General features: G+C 37.9%; 1 protein-coding gene across 2 annotated transcripts in view; it reads left to right on the top strand.

Moving 5' to 3' along the window:
* WDR70 (WD repeat domain 70) overlaps nt 1-25539 on the top strand; it is a 243778-nt gene that overhangs the window by 33607 nt on the left and 184632 nt on the right. For both annotated transcript variants that reach the window (XM_090276166.1, XM_090276167.1), the window contains exons 6-7: nt 12800-12859; nt 19382-19515. In XM_090276166.1, coding sequence (XP_090132292.1) covers nt 12800-12859; nt 19382-19515 — 194 coding nt within the window. The remainder of the gene's footprint in view (nt 1-12799; nt 12860-19381; nt 19516-25539) is intronic.

Below are 25539 nucleotides of genomic sequence, written 5' to 3'. Positions count from 1 at the left end.
ATCTTTTTGGTTCATCTTGTTAAAGAGAAAGAGTCCATAAAACTAGTCTTGGAGGAGATTTTAGTCAAGTTCAACTATTAATGTCTGTTGAGTTCTTTTATATAGAGAATCATTGAATATTCATAAGGGAAATAGAGGTATAGAAAATGACTTTTTAAGAAAAAGGATTCCCAGTAAGAGCTCTAAACAGGAGGTGCATTTAAATTGCTTCACTTTAGGGGAATGGGTCCCTTCAGTGAAGAAAGTTATACCTGTAAATAAAATAAGCAATTTTCCCTTAGTTGAGCTTATGGTATCATTTTTCAAAGGTATTTTACCTGCTCCCTGCTCTCTTATTATTTTCCGTAACTTACATATAACATGTCCCCTATTTAGCACTGCCTCTATCAGTAATTCAGAATATGTTTTTCAAGGATATGTTTAACCTTTCATCAATATAGGCTAATAAATATGTTGAAGGTCTGATGCGTAAATGTATCAGATCTCACCGATTCCTATTTGCCCATTAATTTTTCTCTGAGAAAGGAGTTTGCTAGTTTTGAGTAGCTACTGATCAAAACTTTCATGCTTTCTTCTCATTCCTCCAGTTTCTGGTTGTTAAAATTGTGTTCAGCCTTTAGGGACCTTTTCAAATGTGATTTCCTCCAAGCGCCTTCTCCGCAGGCCAGCTTCCCGTTACTTCTCAAGCCTGGCTTCTGCTTCCCATAGCAAACGTACAGTGTTTCCCTTGTTGAATCATTATCTGTGCGGTTGTCCTAATGCCGCCGCTCCCCCCTTGGCCGTCCTAGGTGATGACCTCCAGTATAGGGACTTGTATATAAACCGTCCGATACTTTTTAAGAACTCTCACAACCCCTAGGGTAGTGTCTTTTATATAGTACATACAGGGTAAATATTTGTCACGTGGAATTGAGCGTACTTGGTTTTTACAATTGAAAAGTTTATTTTATGACCACTGTGAGTGGTTTCTCTTTGTGACGTATCGATCCCCAGCTGTAAATGGAAAATGGAAGTGGGGACGGAAAAGTTAACAGAGGAACTGTGAGCATAGAAATGTAATTAGACACTTATTTCTTTAAGAACCATTATATGTGCCTTGTCCTATGTTTACAATATAGTTGGATAATAGTTCAATCATTGTAAGAGCTGCCCCACAAGTCCAGTGATATTACTTAGTTAATTTAATTGTATAAACTGTAACTGCTTATGAACCTCCCTGTCAAATGAGGCCAAAAACAGTTGTAGTTTGCTCTTCTTAAAACGGTCTCACAAAAGTTTTAAAAAATGTGGTGGTTTTTATTGAGGTGTAATTTATATATAACGTGCACAGATCTTTAAAGGTTCAATCTGATGAGTTTTGACAATTTTAAATACCAGATATAGGACATTTCCATCACCCAATAATTATTTGTGTCCCCTTCTAGTAACGTAACTCTTTAAAAAATGAGTTTTTGATAACACTAGAATGGAAAGGAAAACACCAATTTTCCAAGAGGACATACTTAGTAGGTATACTAAGAACTATAGTGCCTGCTTATGATTATTATTATTTATTTTTATATGCATTTTGCTTCAGTTGCTGGTTAGTAGTAGGTCTAGTGTTGTTGCTGAAGCCCCTGGATTGGAAATGTTAACATTATATATCATCATTTCTTTTGATAACAAGCTTGCTTTTCACTTATTCTTACTTTATTCCACTTTACATATATACAGTGGTAATATAATTGTTCTTTCAGATATAACACAAATTAAAATGGTATGCAAACCATTATTAAACTTTGTCAAACTACACCAACTGTTAAACAATTAGAAGTATTTAGTATTTGAAGGTTTATTATGATTGTTCTTGGAATTTAATAAGTGAATAAAAATTCAAGTGGGTAGGGTCAGAGAATAGAGGTGAAAATCCATTTTAAGTCATACCTATTACTTCTGCATGATTCTGATGTTCTTAAAAGGTAAAGAAGGTTATACCTTACAATTAAATGGAGACTTTGGGATTATTGAGAATTTTTATTATCCTCGTGATCCTGTTTCCCGGTACTACAGAAAACTGAAATGTGCATTTTTATGACTATAACTAAAGGCTAGATGTAACAGTGACTTTTTAGCTGTGAGCACCTGTTTTCTATGAACTTTCTCTGACTCCCTGGCTGGCACATTCTGTGGTGGAGAGTCCAAGTTTGGGCCACCACTGCGCTTCTGTGGCTTCTGCTCTGAGGCTTCTTGTCCCCTTGGCCTTGGTCATTGCCAACCACCTGTATCAGTCAGTCTCTTTGCCTTATACATAGGGAAAGGTTTAAGAATTAAAAAGTGGAAAAAAACTCTCTTCCTAGTTCTCAGAAGTCTGTGTGAGCATGAGACGATTCATGTAGTCACTAAACATAGGGATAGACACATACTAAGCACTCTGACTTGGGGGGTTTTATCGTTGTTTTCATCATCATTACCAATATTTAATTAATGACCAATTTTAACTGCATCTTACTGGAAAGAAACGATTTTTAAAAAACATTATGAAGAAGCTTAATGATTTTAACTTTAGAGAAAATTAATTTTCTTTAAGACAGGGAAATTTAATTACACCTGCAAGATTCCGTCAGCAGAGGATGCTAGAAGCTCTATTCCAAAATCTAGCGAATGCATTCCTCACCATTTCCAAATTGCTCCTGTGTTAAGAGTTTCATTCTTTAAGATGGGCACTAGGGGGCAATAGAGGCATTTTGGCTTTGGCAAGAATCCATTTTTTCCAACTATCTCCTGTCTACAGTGGAAGGGAAAAAAAAGTATCTTAAAAACAGTATCTTCTACACACTGGAACAGGTGAGGTTTAAGTTGAGATAAATGCTAGAATAATTACTTTTGAAAAAAGAATAATGTAGAAAAAAGGCTTTATATTCTTGGTGATTTGACAATATCATAACAAATATATTTATCGTTTTAAAAACTTTAAGCTTTTTAGATCCGTAACAGGATAAGGCTTAATAGCAGGAATATTAAGGATAGCCTCTTCATAATTTAAGATTTAAGTATGTAAGGTCAGAGAAGAAATTTATTTCTCTGATCACCAGAGTAATCCAATCTTTCAAAAACACAGCAGATTTTGTTACTTCCCTGTTGCGCTTGTCTGTAAACCCTCCAATTTCTTCATGTTACGGAGATGTCAGACTTTCTCGCCTTGACCTCCAAGGCCCTACATGACTTGGCGCCTTCAGGGCTCCTGACGCACCTCCTTCCACTCTGTGTCTTGCTCACGCTGCTCTACCCACATTGGCCTTTCTGTTTCCTTCCCACAACTGAGGTCGGTCCCTCAGAGAGCCTTTCTGTCTTGCGTTCCTCTGTGTGGAATAACACTCCGAGTTTCACATGCCTTCCTCATTTTATTCGGATCTTTGTGCAGGTGTTACCTGTCTGACCACCTTATAGCAGTACTCCCACTCCACACCACGGTCCTGCCTGTCACTGCTTTATCTGACATTGTGTTTATTGGTTTATTGTCTTTACTGTCACAGTAATGCAGGTTCCATGAGGGCAGCTACATTGTCTTTTAGTGCTATGTCCCTGGTGGCTTGACAGGCACCTAGCGTGCAGTAAATGCTTAAGAAATATTTGTTGAGTGATTAGCCATCCTTGGCTCTGGCCATAGTTACTCTCTTCTCCCTAAACATTTTACTGAATCAAGTTAGCTTCTGATCTAGTCACACAGTTATCCTTTAGAAACTCAGGATTCACTATTCTGTTCCCATGTTTCCAGTCTAACCCTGTCACAGCTTCCTTGTCAAAAGGCTGCCTGCTTTATAGCTTTCATTGCCACCTGGGCTTTTGTATCTTCTCAGGCAGCGGGAACTGTCTCCAGTGTGGGTCCTTTGTGCTTCTGAGCAGTGGTTTTTATTTTGTTCCACATCATGTGTAACTGCAATATGAACGACACTGCTGGTTTGCAGTCATTAGTGTGTAGTGGGGAAGACAGGCTAGTACATGCAGACAATACAAAGCATGGTTCAAGTGCAAAGAGGAAGGCAGGAGAGTTCCTTTTATCTGACTGTTGGATTGTAGTCTCCTCAGTTATAAGTTGTAACATATAAGTATTCAGCATTAAACTCTGGTAAGCTTCTGTCAATATAATATCTGTAGACCGATATATCTAAATGTAGATATATATATATAAAATTGCAAATCTAGCTGATGGAAAATCTCATTACACCTATAGAAGTGACGTTAAGGATGTCTTTCACTCCACCCAAAGCTGTTGCCAAATGAGGATCTAGTTTTGAGTTAGCTCTTTATTTATTTTGTAAATTATATTTTATTTTTTGCTATTACAGTTGTTCCAATTTTTTCCACCTTTGTCCCCTCCATTCAGCACCCCCCCCCCAAGGAAGTCCCCACACTGTGTCCATGTCCATAGATCATACTTATATGTACTTTGGCTACTGCCTTTCCTTCAGCGAGTCTCCACCTCCCCCTTCCGCTCTTACAGCTGTCAGTCTGTTCCATGTTTCTGTGCCTCTGACTTTTATTTTGCTCGTTAGTTTATTTTGTTCATTAGATTCCACATATAAGTGAGATCATATGATATTTGTGTTTTACTGGAGTTCTTAATTGAAAAAGAAAATTGTCAAGGATGATAAATGATTTGAATATTATAGGATTAAGAGCATTTGAGAAAATTGGTGAAGGCTTGAATATTTTTTGTAAAAACATCCCTTTTAGCCCTGGCTGGTGTGGCTCAGGGGATTGAGTGCCAGCCTGCAAACCAAAGGATCGCTGGTTTGATTCCCAGTTAGGGCACATGACTAGGTTGCAGGCCAGGCCCCCATTTGGGGGCATGCGAGAGGCAATCACACATTGATGTTTCTCTCCCTCTCTTCCCCCCTCTCTAAAAATAAATAAAATCTGATTTAAAAAATTCCTCTTAATAATTTTGCCAAAGTCAGTCTATAAAGTCTGTGATGCCATATTATGCTGTTATAAGTTTTAGCTGGAAAAAATTAGCCCATATTACCATAATAGAATACCTGATTCATTCTTGTGGATTCTAGATTTAGTGGACTCTGAGATTTGATGTGGTTATGACTTAAATTTTGTTAAAGATTAAATAAACCTGTACTAACAGATTTAAGTTTGATTATGATATATTTTCAAAAACTTATTTTATTTTTTTCCATGTTTTGAGGTATTTTAATAAAATTTTTTTAAATGCCCCCTCTTCTAGGAAAATTTGGGTCTCCTTTTCAATTGACTACTTTTCTCATAATCATGAAAAAACGTTGTTTTCTCTCTTGTATCCTTTATTAGTTCTTATAGCCATGTACTTTATCTTCTGAATTCACAGAAATCTTGTTCATTTCTCAAAAAAATATCCCTTGACACCTCTAACTTCTGTTTCAAAGCCTTTTCCCTTTACCCAGGGTTATTTACTATCATTAATATTGGGCTGGCCCAAAAGTTCATTTGGTTTTAAAGTAAAAATGAAAGACACATTTTTCATTTTCACCAATAACTTTATTGAACAATGTATTCAGTGTTTTGTTCCACTGTCTTCTGCTATCTTTCAGGTAACTTATTTCATAATTCCATCTTCCCAAAATTTTGTATCTTTTTGAGAAAAGAACTGTTCCAGGTGCCTTTTGCAGTCTTCCAGGGAATTGGATTTTTTTCCATTGAAAATTTTGTAAAGACTGAAATAAGTGGAAATCCAAAGGTACAACCTGGTGAATACAGCGGATGAATCAGAACTTCCTTGGCCAGACTATAACTGTTTTACCTGGTCATGAAAGAAACATGCAGTCTTGTGTTATGTTGATGGAAGATTGTGTTTTCTCTTGACTAATTCTGGATGCTTTTTGCGAGTGCTGCTTTCAGTTGGTCTCACTGGGAACAGTATTTGTTGGAATTAATCGTTTGATTTTCCAGAAGGAGGTCATAATAGAGGACTCCCTGACAATCCCACCAAATACACAACATCACTTTCTTTGGATGAAGACTGGCCTTTGGCGTGGCTGGTGGTGGTTCATTTCACTTGCCCCACAATCTCTGCTGTTCCTCAGCATTGTAGAGTATCCACTTTTCATCGCCCGTCACAATTAGTTTTAAAAATGAGATGTTTTCATTACACTTCATTGGAGAGAATAGCATGTGGAAATATGGTCAAGAAGGGTTTTTTTTGCTGAATTTATGCAGAACCCAAACATCCAAATGATTCACATAACCAAGCTGGTGCAAATGATTTTCAGTGCTTGATCTGAATATTTTGAGTATATTGGCTATCTCCCACAGGGTATAACTTTGATTGTTCTCAATTAATATCTCGATTTGATTGCTATCAACTTCAGTTGGTCTACCTGGCTGTGGAGCATCACCCAGCGAGAAATCTCCAGCATGAAATGCAAACCACTTTTGACACAGTCAGTCAGTCCTTGTACCATCTCCATACACTGCACAAATCTTTTCTGCATTTCAGTTGTGTTTTCATCTTTTTTGAAATAATAAAGCATGATATGCTGAAAATGTTGCTTATTTTCTTCCATTTGCAATATTAAAATGGCTACAAAAAAATTCACCAATTTTGGAAAGTTTCTTTTTTTTTAATGCATGCTGATATGACAGCTATCACAATACAATCTAACAAAATTCTTTCAAATGAAATTAAAGACAGCTAAGCTCTACTAGAGCCATCTTACGGGGAGAACCGAACAGGCTCTTTGGCCAACCCAATACTATTTATAAAGTAATGAAATGTCTCTCCTCTTTTTTTCCCCATCCTCTCTGCTCACAAAACTGAACATCCCCCCACCCCCACTTTATGTTTCTGATATTAGGTTTAGAGGGTTGAATAATTCATACTTCATAGTTCTATCAATACAGTCTTAATTGGCCCTTCCAAAGTCTTCCACATGTTACTTATCTATATGAGATCTCCTCTTTTTTATCTTTTGCTTTAATTTTTCTTTTCTTTACAGTTTTTTATGTCTTCCTATATATTCCTCACCTCTTGGCTCTGTTTCACTCATGTTTAATTTTACCTTAAAGCTTTTTTAAAAAACTGAATTAAATGTAATTAAGATAACACCACTAATCATTAGGGAAATAAATGCAAATCAAAACTACAATGAGATACCACTTCGTACCCACTAAGGATGGCTATTATTTTTTTAAAGAAAGAATGGAATAGAAAAAAGAAGCGTTGGCAAGGACGTACAAAAAATTGAACCCTTATTCGCTGCTGGAAGGAAATGGTGCATCTCCTATGGAAAATAGTATGGCGCTTCCTCAAAATATTAAAAATAGAATTACTATATGATCCAGAATTTCCAATTTTGAATATGTGAGGTCTGCCCGGAAGAAGTCCAGCCATTGTTAATATTGCGTGACATTGATATAACCTGGCAGCCAAGGAGAGTGGACTAGAATGCGCATGTGTGAACAATGACGCCTTCACTGTAGCAGTGAGTGGGAGCATAGACACCACTGAGTGAGCAGAATTTGATGCAGATTCCTTACTCTTACTTGCTCAGTCATTTTGAATGCAATGGCCACACAGTACACATGCTCACTCAGCGGCATCTACCACTCCCATTTCCTTTTTATTAGGTTTTGTTTATTTTTAGAGAGAGGGGAAGGGAGGGAGAAAGGGAGAGAAACATCAATGTGTGGTTGCCTCTCACGTGCCCCCAGCTGGGGACCTGGCCCGCAACCCAGGCATGTGTCCCGACTGGGAATCGAACCGGCGGCCTTTGGTTTGCAGGCTGGTGCTCAATCCACTGAGCCATACCAGCCAGGGCTAAATTGCTTTTTAAACTAATGACAACTGTACCTCAGAAAGGTTATTTCTGATTTGCAAATCTTTTGAAAACACTGTAAGGTTGTATGTCAGATGGAATTGCTCATGTTATGCCAGATATGTTTGCTATCGTTGTTATTGGGAGTAAACCAAAGAGCCTGGGAAATCATCCTTTGGTTGGCATTTAAAACCAAAACAACAAAAACTGGTATCTTTCCCCCTCTTCCATCATGCCTGTAGCTCTTGTTATGAATTCTGGTAATAAATGACTTCATTGAAGTCTTGTAGTTTACGACGTCCCCTGGCAGGAAAATCTCGAAACTATTTTACTGTTACAGCAAATTTTGCACTAAGCCATATTTCAAAGAGTCATTAGTAAAAAAATTCTGGAAAAAGAACAGTCACCCTCAAGTGATATGCTACCAAAAGATGGATTGCTACTATTTTAGATGATTTAGTTGTGCCAATTATATGGGCTTTTTATGAGTTATGCCCTACATGATTTCCAGTAAAACTTTGATTTTAAATGTAAACAACATTTATTTAAACATTTAATTCACTGCTAATGTAAATACTCAGTTGTTCTGTGTTCTTGTAAGTTTTTCCCTTTAAATGTCAGAAATTGTCTATATATAGGCACACTCTGCATTGAATTCAGTGAAATAATTTTCATCCTTCCTTTTGGTGACAGTGTTTCTGTTTCCCAACTGACGAAAAAGTAATTAGTTACAAAATGAGACACAGACTATAATAGACTCTTCTCTCAGTGAAACATTTGAACTCGTCTCCTGTTTTTTGCAAGAATACTTAGCACTTAGCATGAATTTTTACTGCTCACAAATACTGTCTATTGCAAATGGAGTAGTGACTTAAGTAATTTACTATAGGGGTAGTCCAGAATTCACTTGTTCACCTTTTAAAATTACTTTGGAATTTCTGTTAGAATATTGGTGTTGGTCTTGAAGTGAACTGCAAATCTCCAGCGGGTCCTTAGTTTGCTGCGAGGTAAGGGTTTTTGTTCGTGCCTCTTGGTCCCAAATTGCCTTCACTGATCTTGGGTGGTAGCGGACTACAGTAACCTGAGTTGCAAATAGTCTAAAACAAAACTGCCCTTATTTCCCTGCACTTGCCACTTTAAATCGGCTTTTAGTGTGGTGTATGGCCATTTGGCCTTCAGAGGTTTTCACTTTTGAAAATCTTCAGTTATCCCCCGACTCTCACTCACCAGGCTTACCTGATGGGTAGCACCTGCTCTTCTTTGTGGACTCAAGCATTCATGTTTGAAAGGAAATTAAAAATTACAATCTAATGTGATCTATAAGGTAGGCATTGGACCATTAATCCATTCCAAAAACTTCGGTGTGTGTCTCCGTACACCAGCTGTTTTGTGGACTAGAGATCCAGAGATGATAGTTATATACACAGTTTTTGAGAAGTGTCCATTTTGGTTAGGGAGTGGTGGGGAGGGAAACAGGTCAAAAATTACAATGTGTTGTGATAAGTTCTGTGTTAGAGACAAGGAGAGGTTGTCATAGGAGTGCACAGAAGGGTCACCTGAACCAGAGTTGGGAATGTGGAAAAGTGATTACAGGAAGGAGCAGATCACATCTGAACTGAGTTGTGAAGGATGAGTAGGAGTCAGCCAGGTAAAAGGGAAGAGAAGCCTAGATACAGACTAAGATGATAAGACCAGGGAGATAGGAGGTAAGCTTTAGAGTAAATGGTGACTGTAACTTACTGAGCACCTACTTCATGCAAAACTATATTAGGAGCAGGTGCCATTATCCTCACTTTGCAGATGAGGGAACTGAGAGTTATAACTCTCATGAGGTTATGGACTGGGTTAATGAGCGGCAAGGTTAGGTATAGAAACCCTGTTTCCTCCCAACATGGAAGAAATAGTTTAGTCGTTATCGTGCTGTTGAAGGGTCAGGTGTGCAGGTTAAGTTCTGAAAAGTGTCCAGGGGCATTTATAGTGACTTGTGTTTTCATGTAAGAAATATTCACTGAGAGTCTCTTTTCAGTGCCAAGAGCTGTGCTGGGCCGTAGGAATTAAGTGACAAGTGCCACAGTGGTAGAGGTAGAAGGTGAGAGGAAGCAGAGATACTGAGTGAAAACTCTCGAGTGAAATAGCTTGTTTGCAAAAGAAAACAGTGGTACAACACTAAATGTAGTGTGTATGTGTGTGTGCTTAACATGAGAAGTACTTTCATTGTTTATATGCTGAGGAGAAAGAGCCAAGGAGGGGGAAGATTTAAGATAAGCTAGAAAAACTGGTGATTAATTTGATTCATCAGGGACCCTTAGGACTGAGGAGCGCGGGACCAACATCTGTGAGACTGCACGTATGTAATGAAGTGGGTTGCGGGACAATACTAATGTGAATTTGTCATGGCTGTGGGATTTTAATATGATGGCTCTGTCCTGGGGTAATGGAGACTTGACTAACCAAAACTGGTTACTGAGATGATCACTGGGACCTCACGTTTGTTTTTTTTGCCATCCGTCTCTTATATTTCTCAGTTACTCTGTCCATCCTTGTGTCTGTCATAGCAGTCGTTATGCTGAATTAGAGTCACGGCTGCGTTCCCATGGGCCGTATACTTCTTGGGGGAGGGGTGGTGATGAGAGAGGGGGTGTCTAATACTACGTAGCGTCTGGTATTATCTCCCTGTGATGAATGTTTATTGAATCAATGAATCAGTAAATGACTCGGTTCCTTCCCTGTACCATATTTGGACAGTGAACAGTTTTTGTTCTTAAAATTTTTATGGGTTAAAAGGTAATGTATAACCTGTGCAGATTTTGTTTTCTATTATAAATCAAGTACAAAAATACTTTAATATATGCCCGAGTACCAGTGAAATGAGGACTTTAAATATTTTGGGTCCTGAGAAGGACTTCTGATTTTATACAATCTCGAGAAATTTTTAGGTTTATCTTTTTAGAGATTGAAGATAAATTCATTATCAGCTTAAAATGACCAATTGTAATCTATCTAGACATGGAGAAATATCCTCACATTTTAAAGTATATTTTATTGATTATGCTATTACAGTTGTCCCAGGTTCTTCCCTGTTGCACCCCTCTGCCCAGTACCCCCCTTCCCTCCAGCAATTCCCTTCTTAGTTCATGTCCATGGGTTGTGCATATAAGTTCTTTGGCTTCTCCATTTCCTATAATATTCTTAATATCCCCCCCCCCCAATTATTTTGTACCTTCCCATATATTTCTTAATCCCTGCACATTTTCCCCCATTCACCCCCTTCTCCAGCCCAGCTGATAACCCTCCAAATGATCTCCATATCTATGATTCTGTTCTTGTTCTAGTTGTTTGCTTAGTTTGTTTCTTTAGATTTTGTTGTTGATAGTTGTGAATTTGTTGCCATTTTAATGTTCATAGTTTTGATCTTTTTCTTAAATGAGTCCCTTTAACATTTCATGTAATAATGGCTTGGTCATAATGAACTCCTTTAGCTTTACCTTGTCTGGGAAGCACTTTATCTGCTCTTCCATTCTAAGTGATAGCTTTGCTGGATAGAGTAATCTTGGTTGTAGGCCCTTGCTTTTCATCACTTTGAATACTTCTTGCCAGTCCCTTCTTGCCTGAAAAGTTTCTTTTGAGAAATCTTCTGATAGTCTTTTGGGAACTCCTTTGTAGGTAACTCTCATCTTTTCTTTTGCTGCTTTTAAGATTCTCTTGTTATCTTTAACCTTTGGCATTTTAATTAGGATGTGTCTTGGTGTGGTCCTCTTTAGGTCCAACTTGGTTGGGACTCTCTGTGCTTCCTGGACTTGTATGTCTATTTCCTTCGACAGATTAGGGAAGTTTTCCTCAATTATTTTTCAAATAAGTTTTCAATTTCTTGCTCCTCCTTTTCTTCTGGCACCCCTATTATTCAGATGTTGGCACTTTTGGAGTTGTCCCAAAGTCTTCTTATACTTTACTCGATTTTTTTGAATTCTTCTTTCTTCTTTTTGTTTTGGTTGAATGTTTATTTCTTCCTTATGCTCAAAACTGTTGATGTGACTCCCAGCTTCCTTTTCTTCTCCATTGGTTTCCTGTGGATTTTTCTTCATTTTACTGAGTGTAGCTTTTATATCTTCCATTACGGTTTTGCCATACTCAAGGAGTTCTTTGAGTATCCTGATCACCAGTGTTTTGAACTCTGCATCTGATAGGTTGGCTATTTCTCTTTTGTTTAGTTTGTTGCTGGGGTTTTGTTCTTTTCCTTCATTTGGGCCATATTTCGTTGTCTCAAAAATTGGCAGCCACCCTGTGTTTGTTATGTAGAGCTGCTCTGATTCCCTGCCTTAGTTCACCTGTTAAGTTGTATGGGGCGGAGCCTTAGGCCATTCGCCAAGGCGGGGCAACCTGCTTCACTACTTGTGGCTCTGTGGTGGAGGGGGAGGTCGGAGGGGGACAATGCTGCTTCCTGACTTCTGGAGGCTTGCCCAGTTTCCAGTCACTTCTCCCACTTACCCATGCCATTGGTGCCCTTCTGGCTGTTGCCCTGGTGGTGATTCCCAGAGTGGCTGGGTTTGCTTACATTCTAAGTCCGTGCAGGCTCTTTAAATGGATTCTCCTGAGAAACTGGCAGTTTGCTGCATCCCCAACCATTCTGCAGCCACCTCCGCTGCCTCCCTGCACCACACTGTGTCCTCTCTGCCCCAGCTCCACCCCTCCGACCCGTCTGGGTAAATATAGCTTCTTTAAATCCTTGGTTGTTGGACTTACGTACTGTTTGATTTTCTGGCAGTTCTGGGTGTTTTTTGTTTTGAGGTTAGTTGGGATGCTTCTTGTGGTTGTGCAAGAAGGCGAAGCATGTCTGCCTACTCCTCCATCTTGACCAGAAGTCCAATAGTCTCACATTTTTAATTTTCTGATTTTTAAAGCTTAGTGTTAAAACATCAATGATGAAGTGTTTAAAAATTATCTTTCCTATAAAGGTGGTGTGTAGTTGCCCCCAAATATTTTATATTACTCACCAGTATCGTGGAATTTTTCTTTTTCAGAATCCTGTCCAAAAGATTCCTGACTCTCATGAGATAACGCTAAAGCATGGCACTAAAACAGTAAGTTTAAAAAAATTTGATTCTTTTCTCTCAATAATAGGGCTCTTATGGAAAAGTGAACTAATAAGCTAACATTTGTAGTAAGGCTAATTACACACTCAACTGATAACACAAATGCTATAGACATTAAAGAGAGATTGTTTTTCTGTACAGCCAAAGTAGCCATTGGGTTTCATTTAAAATAAGAACAATTATTACTGTCATTGTTATTGTTGGCTTTAAAACCTCTTTTTCTTTGCTATAACAACATTACAAATGAGAGAAAGAAGTGAAATTCAAGCACAGTTTTCTTCTTTATGGTGTGGGAAAATTTCTCATTACTCTTAGCTTTATTTCTATATTAGTAAAACGCTTGAGTTCATTTTTTAGATGAGTGTTGTGATAAGACTTGCACATAAAAGTCATATATTACATTACTTAGATGCATAGATTATATTTTACATTGTATTTATTTTAATTAAGGATTAATAACAAATTTTTGAGATATAAGATGAAATCATTTTATCTTATTGCAAAACCATTAAAAGTGGTAGCTGAATGAATGAAATCATCTGCTTATGAATAAATTAAAGAATACAATTATCTTGCCTTCTCTTTACAATTAAACTACCTTTTCTAGTTGCCTGATATGTAAAGAATTAAGAAAATACGTTCCATAATGTGTATGAAAACATCAATCAGTAGAAATAGACCTGGAAATGACATAAATAATAGAATTAATGGACAAGGATGTTAACAACAACATTCTGACTGAATTTTTTGCTTTTGAAAATATTGTTTCATAAAAATATTTATGTTAAAATGTTATTTTAAATGAAGTGAACAATAAATATTTTTAAATGCCTTGTTTTTAATTCCTATGATACATATTGATACAGATAACACATATAAACACATATAAACAAATGCTTTTTGGGGGCCTCAGTTGATTTGAAGAGGGTAAAGAATGTTGAAACCAAAGTGGCTAAGAACTACTGCCTTAAATTATTTCCGTCTAATTGTTGATATTATATCTATGTTTTTATTAAGTCAGACTTCTGATATTTTTATTTTGAAATTGTGACAGTATTTTACCAATATTCGTATTTATAAGTATAAGGAAAATAATTGTAGATGGTTAGTACTGGAAAGGAACCTTTCTTACCTTTAGTTCAGTTTTTATGACTGAGAGCTTGTTCACGGGTTTTGTATGCTTTATTTAAATATTTCTATTTTTTGAAATCAAATTTTTAATTTTTTAATTTTTTAGTTTTATCCTCACTCGAGGGCATTTATTTTTCATTGCTTTTAGAGAGAGAGCAAGGGGGCGGGGGTGGGAGAGAGAGGGAATAAAAAATGTGTGAGAGAAACATTGATCAGTTGCTTTTCAACTGGGCATGTGCCCTGACAGGGAATCCAACCCATAACCCTTCGGCTCTGGCCTGGCCAGTGTGCCTCAGTTGATTGGAGCATCGTCCTGTAACCGAAAGGCACTTCTTGCCATTGAAGAAATGTATCTTTTTGGTGAATATACTTACTATGATCAACTATGTTTTACTATGTGATAGTCAACTGAACATTTCCAAGTGAGCAAGATAATATAGTGTGGTTTTGATTTACTGATTTTTGTGTTTATTATGTGAAATAGAAATTGTTAGGTACTGTTACAGTTTTAGACACTACTTTTTCACTTTTTTTCTAGATCGATATGAGCAGTATGTCAACTTTGGAAAGTTGTCTTTAAAAAAATCAGCAGACTATTATTGTTCACAAATGTTTATCTGTGTGTATTAGCATATTCTCAATATTATGGGCCAGAATAGCATCAATAACTTATTGGATGCTAGACTTATATAAAAGTGCTGCTGTCTTCTGCTGCTCCAGTTGTAAATTTATATGATAGTCCCCTCTTCACCTAACAAGTATTTGCTTTGCAATGGGTCATAGCCTTGTTCCTTTAAATGATGTAATTTCCAGAAAACCTGGTCCAGTGGAAACAGTTCTTCCCAAGGAATCCACTTCCAACTTTCAGGCTCTATTTCTTTGGTCAAAATCATGAATCATGTCCACTTGTCTTTTCATTAATTAGTAACATAATGGTAATTCCGTTTCGCAACCAAAGAATTTACATCAGAGGCAAAGAGAACAGTTTTTTAGGTGAAGAGCAGTTTCTTCCCAGGTTTCCCTTTTGAACATGTTCTTCCCAGTTTACACTGAACTCTACATGATTCCAGGAAGTCGGACACTGCATGCTCCATACGACCCTTTCCTCTTTCTGCGAGGATACACTAAAGATGCCGGCAGCTGTGCATCACTGCTCCTACCATGACTCCGGGCCTCCACCCGTATGGCCTCCACACAGTGGTCATAGGGATGGACTGGACTTGCTCTTGAGGGGAGAACAGGCATAGATTGACAGTCCACAAATGGATTTGCAATTTCAAATTGCACTGTATGGAGATTGACATTGGTGGGGTTAGCCCATCAGGAGGAGGGGCACCTCTAATTTTCACAGGAGGGAAGGCTAGAGTGAGCGTGGAGGCAAGTAAGTTTGTAGTTGGTGGTAGCAAAAGTCATTTCTGAGACTTTGAAAAATACCGTTTATTTTGATTTTGATTTTTTAAAGTTTCAAGACGTATTGTTCAGGCATAAAAAATGAATTAGTTTTCATTTGTATGCTTTCTTGAACATATTTAGAGTACATGTCTAATTTAAACATAGTGAGTTATTAATTTGTATATAATTTCCTTACACAGTTGAGAGAGGAAGGGAGAGAGAAAGAGAGGGAGAGAAAAATCAATGTAAGAGGAATTCGATTGGTTGCCTCTTGTATGTGTCCTGTCCTGGGATTGAACCTGCAACCTGGACATGTGCCCTGACTGGGAATTGAACCAGCAACCTTTCGCTTTGTAGGACGATGCCCAGCCAACTGAGACACACCAGTCAGGGCACGTGTATAACTGTTGACTGCCTAAAAACTTAACTACTAATAGCCTACTGTTGATCAGAAGGTTACAGATAACATAAATAGTCAATTAACATGTGTTTTGTGTGTTATATGTTTCTATACTGTATTCTTACAGTGAAATAAGCTAAACAAAAGAACATGTCATTAAGAAAATTATAAGGTAGATGCCCTGGCTGGTGTGGCTCAGTGGGTCGAGTGTCAGCCTGCAAACCAAAGGGTCTCCGGTTTGATTCCCAGTCAGAACACATGCCTGGGTTGCAGGCCAGGTCCCCAGTTGGGGGCATGTGAGAGGCAACCACACATTGATGTTTCTCCCTCTCTTTCTCCTTTCCTCTCTCTCTAAAAATAAATAAATAAAATCTTTAAAAAAAAAATTATAAGTAAGAGGAAACACATGTACAGTGTTGTACTGTTTTTTTTGTGTGTGTGTGTGTGTGTTCCACTTATGTTTTTTAAGTATATTTTATTGATTATGTTATTACAGTTGTCTCAATTTTTATCCCCCTTGGCTCCCCTCTGCCCAGTACCCCTCTTCCCTGCAGCAATCCCACTCCCTTTAGTTCATGTCCATGGGTCGTGCACATAAGTTCTTTGGATTCACCCTTTCCTATGTTATTCTTAACTTCCCCCTGTCTATTTTTTTTTAATTATTTGTTTATTTGTTTATTTATTTTTAGAGAGAGTGGAAAGGAGAAAGAGAGGGAGAGAAACATCACTGTGTGGTTGCCTCTCACTTGCACCTCCAACTGGGGATCTGATGTGCAACCTAGTCATGTGCCCTGACTGGGAATCGAACCAGCGACACGGCTTTCAGGCCGATGCTCAATCCACTGAGCCGCAGCAGCCAGGGCTCACCCTGTCTATTTTGTACCAACTGATTATGCATCTTAATCCCTGCACCATTTCCCCATTTCTCTCCCTCCCCCTCCCAGCTGATAACCCTCCAAATGATCTCCATACCTATGATTCTATTCCTATTCTGGTTTGCTTAGTTGGATTTTGTTTTCATTTTTTAGATTCAGTTGTTGGTAGTTGTGAGTTTGTTGTCATTTTGGTGTTCATAGTTTTAATCTTCTTTTCTTAAGTAAGTCCCTTTAACATTTCATATAATAGTGGCTTGGTGATGGTGAACTCTTTTAGCTTTACCTTGTCTGGGAAGCACTTCATCTGCCCTTCCATTCTAAATGATAGCTTTGCTGGATAGAGTAATCTTAGTTGTAGGTTGCTTTTCATCACATTGAATACTGCTGGCCAGTCCCTTCTTGCCTTCAAAGTGTCGTTTGAGAAATTAGCTGATAGTCCTATAGGCACCCCTCTGTAGGCAACTCTCTGACTCTCTCTTGCTGCTTTTAGGATTCTCTCTTTATCTTTCACCTTTGACATTTTAATCATGATGTGTCTTGGTGTGGCCCCTCTGGGTCGAGCTCACCTAGGACTCTCTGTGCTTCCTGGACTTGTATGTCTATTCCCTTTGCCAAATTTGGGAAGTTTTCCTCCATTATTTTTTTACATAAGTTCTCAATTTCTTGCTCTTCCTCTTCTCCTTCTGGCACCCCCATGATTCGAATGTTGGCACGTTTCAAGTTGTCCCAGAGATTCCCAAGCCTCTCCTCATTTTTTTCAATTTTTGTTTCCTCATTCTGCACTGGTTGACTGTTTTTTTCTTCCTTATGTTCCAAATCATTGATTTGAACCCCAGTTTCCTTCCCTTCACCATTAGTTTCATGTGGATTTTCCTTCATTTCACTTAGCATAGCCTTCACTTCTTCCCTTATGCATCTGCCATACTCAAGCATATCTGTCAAGCCTGTGAGCATCTTTAATCACCAGTGTTTTGAGTTCTTCATCTGTTAGGTTGGCTGTCTCCTCATCTGTTAGGTTGGCTATCTCCTTGTCGCTTAGTTCTTCCACTGTTCTAGGACCATGGGAGCCCTTTAAACAAGTGGACTCTACCAAGAGACCAGCAGTTTTTGCCTCCATCCCAACCCCCACTGGTTTGCACAGTCAGAAGCAATGAGGCTTGATTTTTCCCAGTGCTGGACCCGTGAGTTTCACGGTCTGGTGAGGAGCTGGGAGCACTCCCCACGTTCCCTCCTGACTTTTTAAAATGTGTGACTGCACTTTCTGCCGGCCTGCCGCTGCCGCCACCACACCGCGTCCTCTCTGCCCCGGCTCCGCCCCTTCTACCTGTCTGGATGAGTATTTCTTCTTTATGTCTTTGTTTGCTGGACTTCCATGCAGTGTGATTTTCGGGAACTTCTGATTGTTTATAGTTTTGAGGTAGTTGTATACCTTCTCAGTTGTGGAGGGAGACACAGCATGTCTGTCTATGCCTCCATCTTGGCTGGAAGTCCTGTACTGTTTTTATTGATACTGTAAGTTTATGTTGTCCAAGATGAAAAAATCTGTAAGTGAATCCCTGTAGTTCAAAACTGTTGTTCAACGGTCTACTATATTCTGAAATCGGTGTTTGCAGGTAGTAGTTGAATGAGTATAGATTATTTTGTCAATATCCGGTTTAAATTACAGTAATTATGTTGCATTTAATTATAATTCAAGTGCATTTATTAGAACTGATTTAGAGTAGCTTCCTTTATATAATAGCACTTTGATCCTTTTACTGTCTCATACATATGGTGACCTCATTAAATATTCCTAATGCACTTCTTTCCTTCTGAGAGGGCCATGGATCCAGGTCTTCCTGCTTTGAGAAAATGTTACATGCAGCTCAAGGACAGTGACTTACTCACTGGGTATTCATGTGTGAATTGGAGCTAGGGAAGTTCACAGGGAAAGCAAATATTTAATGGGACCAATATAAGTGGTATTTGGGGGGCGGGTTAAGTTCTGGCCTTTATTTTAGTAATTTAGTGGTCGAAACTAATGAGTAGTTGGGAATAGTGATTTTAAAACTAGCTTTGTTATAAAATGACAAATGCTTGTAAAATGATAAATTGTAACAAGATGCAAAATAAAAATGTTGACATATGAGAGCAAAATTAAGTCACTAAAAAATTTTACTGTCATTAATGTTAGGTAAATTTCATAAAAATAAAGGTGACTGCTGAGTCATTTAGCTATATGCACAAGATAATTTCTACTTTGTCTAACTTTGTTAAATAGATTTATTAAAGTTCCCATTGGCATTACTGATTTTGGTAATTTTAGACCCATGTGTTCTTCATTTAATGGTAAACTATCTTGAAAGTTTTCCTCAGAGTTGTTTACTGAAAGCGCCAAATCATTTGTGAGAGTTCTACTTATATACTAAAGCAGCTTAGTTTATCATATGGAATTGCAACAAAAGCTCTTCTGGGTATACGGTAGATAAGACGGAACAAAGCTAGTGACTGGAGAAATTAAAATGTTTTTCTTTTTATTAGTTGAAAAGCAATTATACTCATGATACCAAAATCAAATTATAAAGAAGGGGCTGTCCATTCTCACTTTCCTGGAATAACAGCAGTTGTTGGTCTATACTTCCAATGCCTTTAAGGTAGGCTTAGAGGAAGGAAATGTGGGTTACAAAAAACTATAAGTAGCTTTTCTCCAATGATTTTTTTTTTTTTAACCAGGTTTCTGCTTTGGGTCTGGATCCCTCAGGTGCCCGCTTGGTGACTGGAGGATATGACTATGATGTTAAGTTTTGGGATTTTGCTGGAATGGACGCTTCTTTTAAGGCATTTCGGTCCCTTCAGCCCTGTGAATGGTATGTATCATTCAACGTAATGCCTTCATATTTGAGGACAGTGGTGTTGTCATTTGAATTCCACCTATAATGGTTTGTACCAAAGCACAAACCTTTATTATTCAAATGAAAGTAAAATGCACCTTAATTTTTTCTTTTAGTTTCATGAACCTACGTTTGAAGACATGTTCTGTCTTTTGTTGTTTTTAGAAATATATTTTTATTTAGAAATTGTTACCTTGTCTAATTTATTTTATAACACTCCTCCAGTAATGACTGTGTGATATTATGTGTGTGTGTATGACATACGTTAAGCAGTACCTCGGTGCATTTCTTGCCATTGGTCAGTGCTGGTCAGTGCTGCATTGTGCAGGTGTGGCCAGCCAGCATTGTATCAGAAAAGGCTTACCATGTTGCTACCCCAACCCATCCTCTTATTTCTGTATTTGACCATATTTGATCTTTTAGCAGATTGGATACAAAAAATGGATTTTTATTGGTCAAACTGGTGTCTTATTAACTTGCATACTGTATGTTAGAAATAGGCTCTTACTGAGGCTATGTAGAGGTGGTGAAGGCGTGGATTGGCTGAAACTGCTTAAACGCACTTTCCTACTCTAGCATGAGTCGGGTATAAGAATCTAGTTTTGCTTTTTGATCTGAACTGTTAGGGATGGTGTTTTTTGCTAAACTTAATATCCACCTGTTAACTCCAGATCCCATCAAACTATATGGAGAAAGTGTTTGTCTCTAGACCTTTGGGAGTTTGCTTCCATTATTTATGAAAGTGGTGGTTGGAGCATCTAAAAGGCTAGAGAGCTGAGATTTTTCTTAAGCCTGTACAACCGATCATATGTATTGTTTAGCTTACTTGCTCATAAATGCTTAGATCATAAGTGTCTGCATGTATTATAGATCTGAACTGGGCCCGAGACTTCAGGTTTCTCTGGCAGTTATCTGTCGAAATAACCGTTTTGAGTAAAGTGGCTCTGGTCAGTTATTTAACAAATCATATTGACTTGTAAATTGACTTGAGAATTCCCTAAATGAACATAGAAGATCTAGGCTCAATTGTAAATGGGAAAGAAAAAAATTGAAAAAAACTAGTATCTCCAATGATGTCTGGATTTAAAATAACTTTCATGATTTAAAATAGTAACATGTTATCTTGAGTTAGTATGATGGCCTTTTAAAAATGAACTTAAGAAATGTTGTTAATACCTTTTCCCACATTATAGTCTCTTGATTCATATGGGGATTGCGTTCTTCTGCCTTCACAACTCTAAGCTGACTTGTTTAGGGTTGGTTATCCAGTGCTATCAGCTCTGACAGAGCTAATGGTAAGCTCTGAAGAGACCACATCTCATGAGTCTCCAGCCAGTGCCATTCTCGACACTCACGTAATCGAAAATGCAGGAAAGCCCAAGAATATGCTTGTTTTTCTTCCTTCTATAATTGTTACATCCTATATATAATAATGAACTATCAAATGTTAGATGGGAAAAAAGAGAATTCTGACAATCCATATAAAATTAATATAAATTCTAATACTGTAAACATTATGTGAATGTTGCTCTTTTAAATCATGACAACTATTTAACTTCGCCATAATTTGCTCCTAATCTCCAAATAATAGGACTACTTTTTATGACAGTTTTTTAATCAATGTGTATTTTATATCTGTCTTTTTATTATTCATTTGTAATGCACTTTTTACTGTGAAAAATTTCAAACATAGAGAAAAACAGAGGGATTAGTATAATAGCCATCTACCCTATACCTTGATTTAACAGTTATAAATATTTTTCTGTATTTGCTTCACTCATTTTCTAATTTTTGAAATATTTAAAAGTAAAGACGGACACAGCTTTTACTTTGAAATACTTCAGTTTGTATCTTTCAAAAATACAGACATTTTTGTAATTAGATATGTGCAAAAAAATGTAACTAGACCACTAACTTACATAATACACAAGAATAAACTCAAAATGGATTAAAGACTTAAATGTAAGACTTGAAACCATAAAAATTGTAGAAGGAAACATAGGCAGTTAAATCTTGGATATTTCTCCTAGCAATATGTTTTCTGTTACAGCTCCTTGGGCAAGAGAAACATACATACATACATACATCAACAAACAAACAAACAGGACTACATCAAACTAAAAAGCTTTTGCAAAGCAAAGAAAACCATCAATGAAATGAAAAGAGAGCCCACTGAATGGGAGAACATATTTGCCAATGGTAGATCTGCTAAGGGGTTAATATCCAAAATTTAGAACTTTCACAACTCAACACTGAAAAAAACAAACAATCCAATTAAAAAATGGGCAAAGGACCTGAACAGACAGTTCTCCAAAGAAGACATACCGATGGCCAATAAATATATGAAAAAATGCTCAATGTCATTAATCATCAGAGAAATGAAAACTAAAACTACAGTGAGATACCACCTCACACCTGTCAGAATGGCTGTCATCAATAAAACAACAAACAACTACTGGTGAGGATTTGGAAAAAAGGGATCCATCATTCACTGTTGTTGGGAATTCAGATTGGTGCAGCCAAGGTGGAAAACAGTTTGGAGGTTCCTCAAAATATTAGAAATGGAACTGCCTATGGCCCAGCGATTCCAATTCTGGGAGTATATCTAAGCATACCTGAAACACTGATTTGAAAAAATATATTCATCCCTATGTTCATTGCAGCACTACTTACAATAGGCTAGATTTAGAAGCAGCCCAAGTGTCAATGAATTGATGAGTGGATCAAAAAGCTGTGGTTCACTTACACTATGGGATATTACTCTGTTGTATAAAAGAAGAAAATCTTACCTTTTGGGACAGCATGGATGGACCTGGAGAGCTTTTGCTAACTTAAGAAGCCAGAGAAAGACAAGTTCCATTTAATTTCAAAACAAAATAAATAAACAAAATAGAAAGAGATTAACAGATACAGAAAACAAGCTGACAGTTATCAGAAGGGAGGGACATTGAGGAACTGGGTGAAATAGGTGAAGGGATTAAGCAAAAAAACCTCAAAAACTTAGAGACACAGACAGCAGTATGGTGATTACCAGAGGGAAAGGGAAGGGGAGCAGGTAGAAGAGGATAAAGGCGGGATAAATGGTGGTGGAAAGAGACTTGCCTGTGGGTGATGAACACACAATGTAACATACAGATGATGTATAATATTATGGTACTGTGCCCTTGAGATCTTTGTAATTTTATTAATCATTGTCACTCCAATAAATTCAGTAAAAAAATTTAAAAATAATAGGAAATCCAGCAAAGATGGAGGCACAGGTAGGCACATGACGCGTCCTCGAGCAGTGACAAGAGGAATTAAAACTAACCTGAGAACAAAAAAGAAAACACCCAGAACTGCCAGAAAATCTAACTGCATGGAAGTACAACAACCAAGGATTTAAAGAAGCCACATTCATCTAGGCGGGTTGGAGGGGCAGAGACATGGAGTCAAGGTGGGGAGGCTGCGGCTGCGGTGGTGGAACAGCTGGTCCCACGTTCACGTGTAGTGGGTACAAATTGGGAGGAATACCTTGGGAGTGAGTGATCCCAGCTCCAGGCCAGACTGCGGAACCCCAGGGTTCCTGCGCCAGGAAGATAAAGCCTCCCAGCTTCTGGCTGTGAAAACCAGTGGGGGTTGTGGGGGGTGGAAGAAACTGCTGGTTTCTCAGGAGAGTCTGTTTAAAGGGCCCACACATACTTAGAATGTATGCAGACCCATCCACTCTGGGATTCGCCACCAAGACAACAGCCAGGAGGGTGCCAGTCATATACGGGGAGTGGATGAAGTGACTGGAAACAGGGTGAGTGCTGGATAAACCTCCAGAAGCCAGGCGGTGGCATTGTCCCCTCTCCGACCCCTCCCCTTGACACAGAGCCATGAAATGGTGAAGCGGGTTGCTCTCCACAGGTAAATATCTAAGGCTCCACTCCATACAACTTAATAGGTGCACTGACAGGGAGTCAAAGCATCTCTCCCTACTACACAGAAACAAACACAGGGAGGCTGCCAAATTGAGAAGACAAAGAAATGTGGCCCAAATGAAAGACTAGAATAAAATCCCAGAAAAAGAACGAAACAAAACGGAGATAGCCAACTTATCAGATTCAGAGTTCAGAACACTGGTGATCAGGATGCTCAGAGAACTCATCGAGTACTGCAGCAACACAAAGGAAGAAATGAAGACTACACTAAGTGAAATAAAGAACAATCCACAAGGAACCAACAGTGTAGGGAAGGAAGCCGGAATTCAAATAAATGATTTAGAACGTAAGGAAGAAATAAACAGTCAATCAGAACAGAAAGAAGAAACAAGGAGATTAAAAAAAAAAAAATGAGAAAAGGATAAGAAGACTTTGGAATATCTCCAAAAGTGCCAACATCTGAAATATAGGGATGCCAGAAGGAGAAGAGGAAGAATAAGAAATTGAAAAGTTATTTGAAAAAATAATGAAAGAAAACTTCTCTAATTTGGGTAAGGAAATAGACATATAAATCCAGGAAGCAGGGAGTCCCAAACAAATTGGACCTAAGGAGGACCACACCAAGACACATCATAATTAAAATGCCAAAGGTTAAAGATAAAGAGAGAATCTTAAAAGCAGCAGGAGAAAAACAGTTACCTACAAAGGAGTTCCCATAAGACTGTCAGCGGATTTCTGACAAGAAACACTGCAGGCAAGAAGGGACTGGCAAATACAATATTCCCTCACTTACCGCGGGTGTTACGTTCTAGACACCCCAGCGAAGTAGGAACCTTACATTTATTCTACACTCTTAAACCTACGTAACTTTAACAACATACATATACAGTACCGCAAAACCCGTGATATGGCAAAAAACCCACGATAATTAAATATAATATTTTAAAAAATCCCACGATACAGTGAGGCCACTATAAGTGAACCGCCATATAGAGAGGGACTGCTGTATTCAAAGTGTTGGAAATCAAGGGCCTAAAACCAAGATTACTCTATCCAGCAAAGCTATCATTTAGAATGGAAGGGCAGATAATGTGCTTCCCAGATAAGGTGAAGCTAAAGGAGTTCATCACCACCCAGCCATTATTACATGAAATGTTAAAAGGGCTTATTTACCAAAAAGAAGAAGGTCAAAACTATGAACATTAAAACAACAAACCACAACTATCAAAAACTGAATCTAAAAGAAAAAGAAAGTAAAAAGGAAAATGAAGCAAACTAAGCAAACAACCAGAACAGGAACAGAAATGTAGATATGGAGATCATTTGGAGCGTTATCAGCTGGGAAGAGGGAAGAAATGGGGAAAAGGTGCAGGGATTAAGAAGCATAGTTGGACTGTTAAGAATAGTATAGAAAATGGAGAAGCCAAAGAACTTACATGCATGTCCCTTGGATGTGAAAAGTTGGGCGATTGCTGGAGGGAGGGGAAGGTACCAGGTGGACAGGGGCAAAGCGGGAAAAATTGGAACATCTCGAATAGCATAATCAATAAAATATACTTAGTAAATTTTAAAAAATAAAAGTGCAGACATTTTCATATATTAACATAGTTTCATTATTACGTCTAAAAAAAGTCTGTAGAATTTCTTAATATTCTAATAACTATTCCATGTTTAAATTTCCTCATCTGGCCTTAAAATGTGTTTTCATGCTGGCTTGTCAAGCATGGATCCAATCAAATAATGCACATTGCTTTTTTTTGTATCCCTCTTACCTATCATTTAATGTAGAACAGGATCTCCTTCCTGCTATGTTTTCCCATGACTTTGTTAAACAGACAGGCCCAGCTGTCCTCTATAAGGTTCTTCCTCCCTGATTTTCCAGTTGCTTCCTTATGGTATCATTCTCTGGTAGTTCCTATAGAAAATGCTAAGGCTTGATTATCATTCATATTTTATCACATCAGGTGGCATGTATTGTCTAGTTATCATCCTTAGTGACTAGCAGTTAAGGTTGATTTTGAATTAAGTTGGTGACATCTGTTTCCTCCATTGTAATGTTGATATCATATACTTGAGATTGGCGAGAACGTTGTGG

Source organism: Furipterus horrens, unplaced genomic scaffold (genome assembly GCF_987537825.1).
Source record: "Furipterus horrens unplaced genomic scaffold, mFurHor1.1.pri manual_scaffold_5, whole genome shotgun sequence".
Classification (NCBI taxonomy): domain Eukaryota; kingdom Metazoa; phylum Chordata; class Mammalia; order Chiroptera; family Furipteridae; genus Furipterus; species Furipterus horrens.
This window is presented reverse-complemented; position numbering and strand designations above follow the sequence as displayed.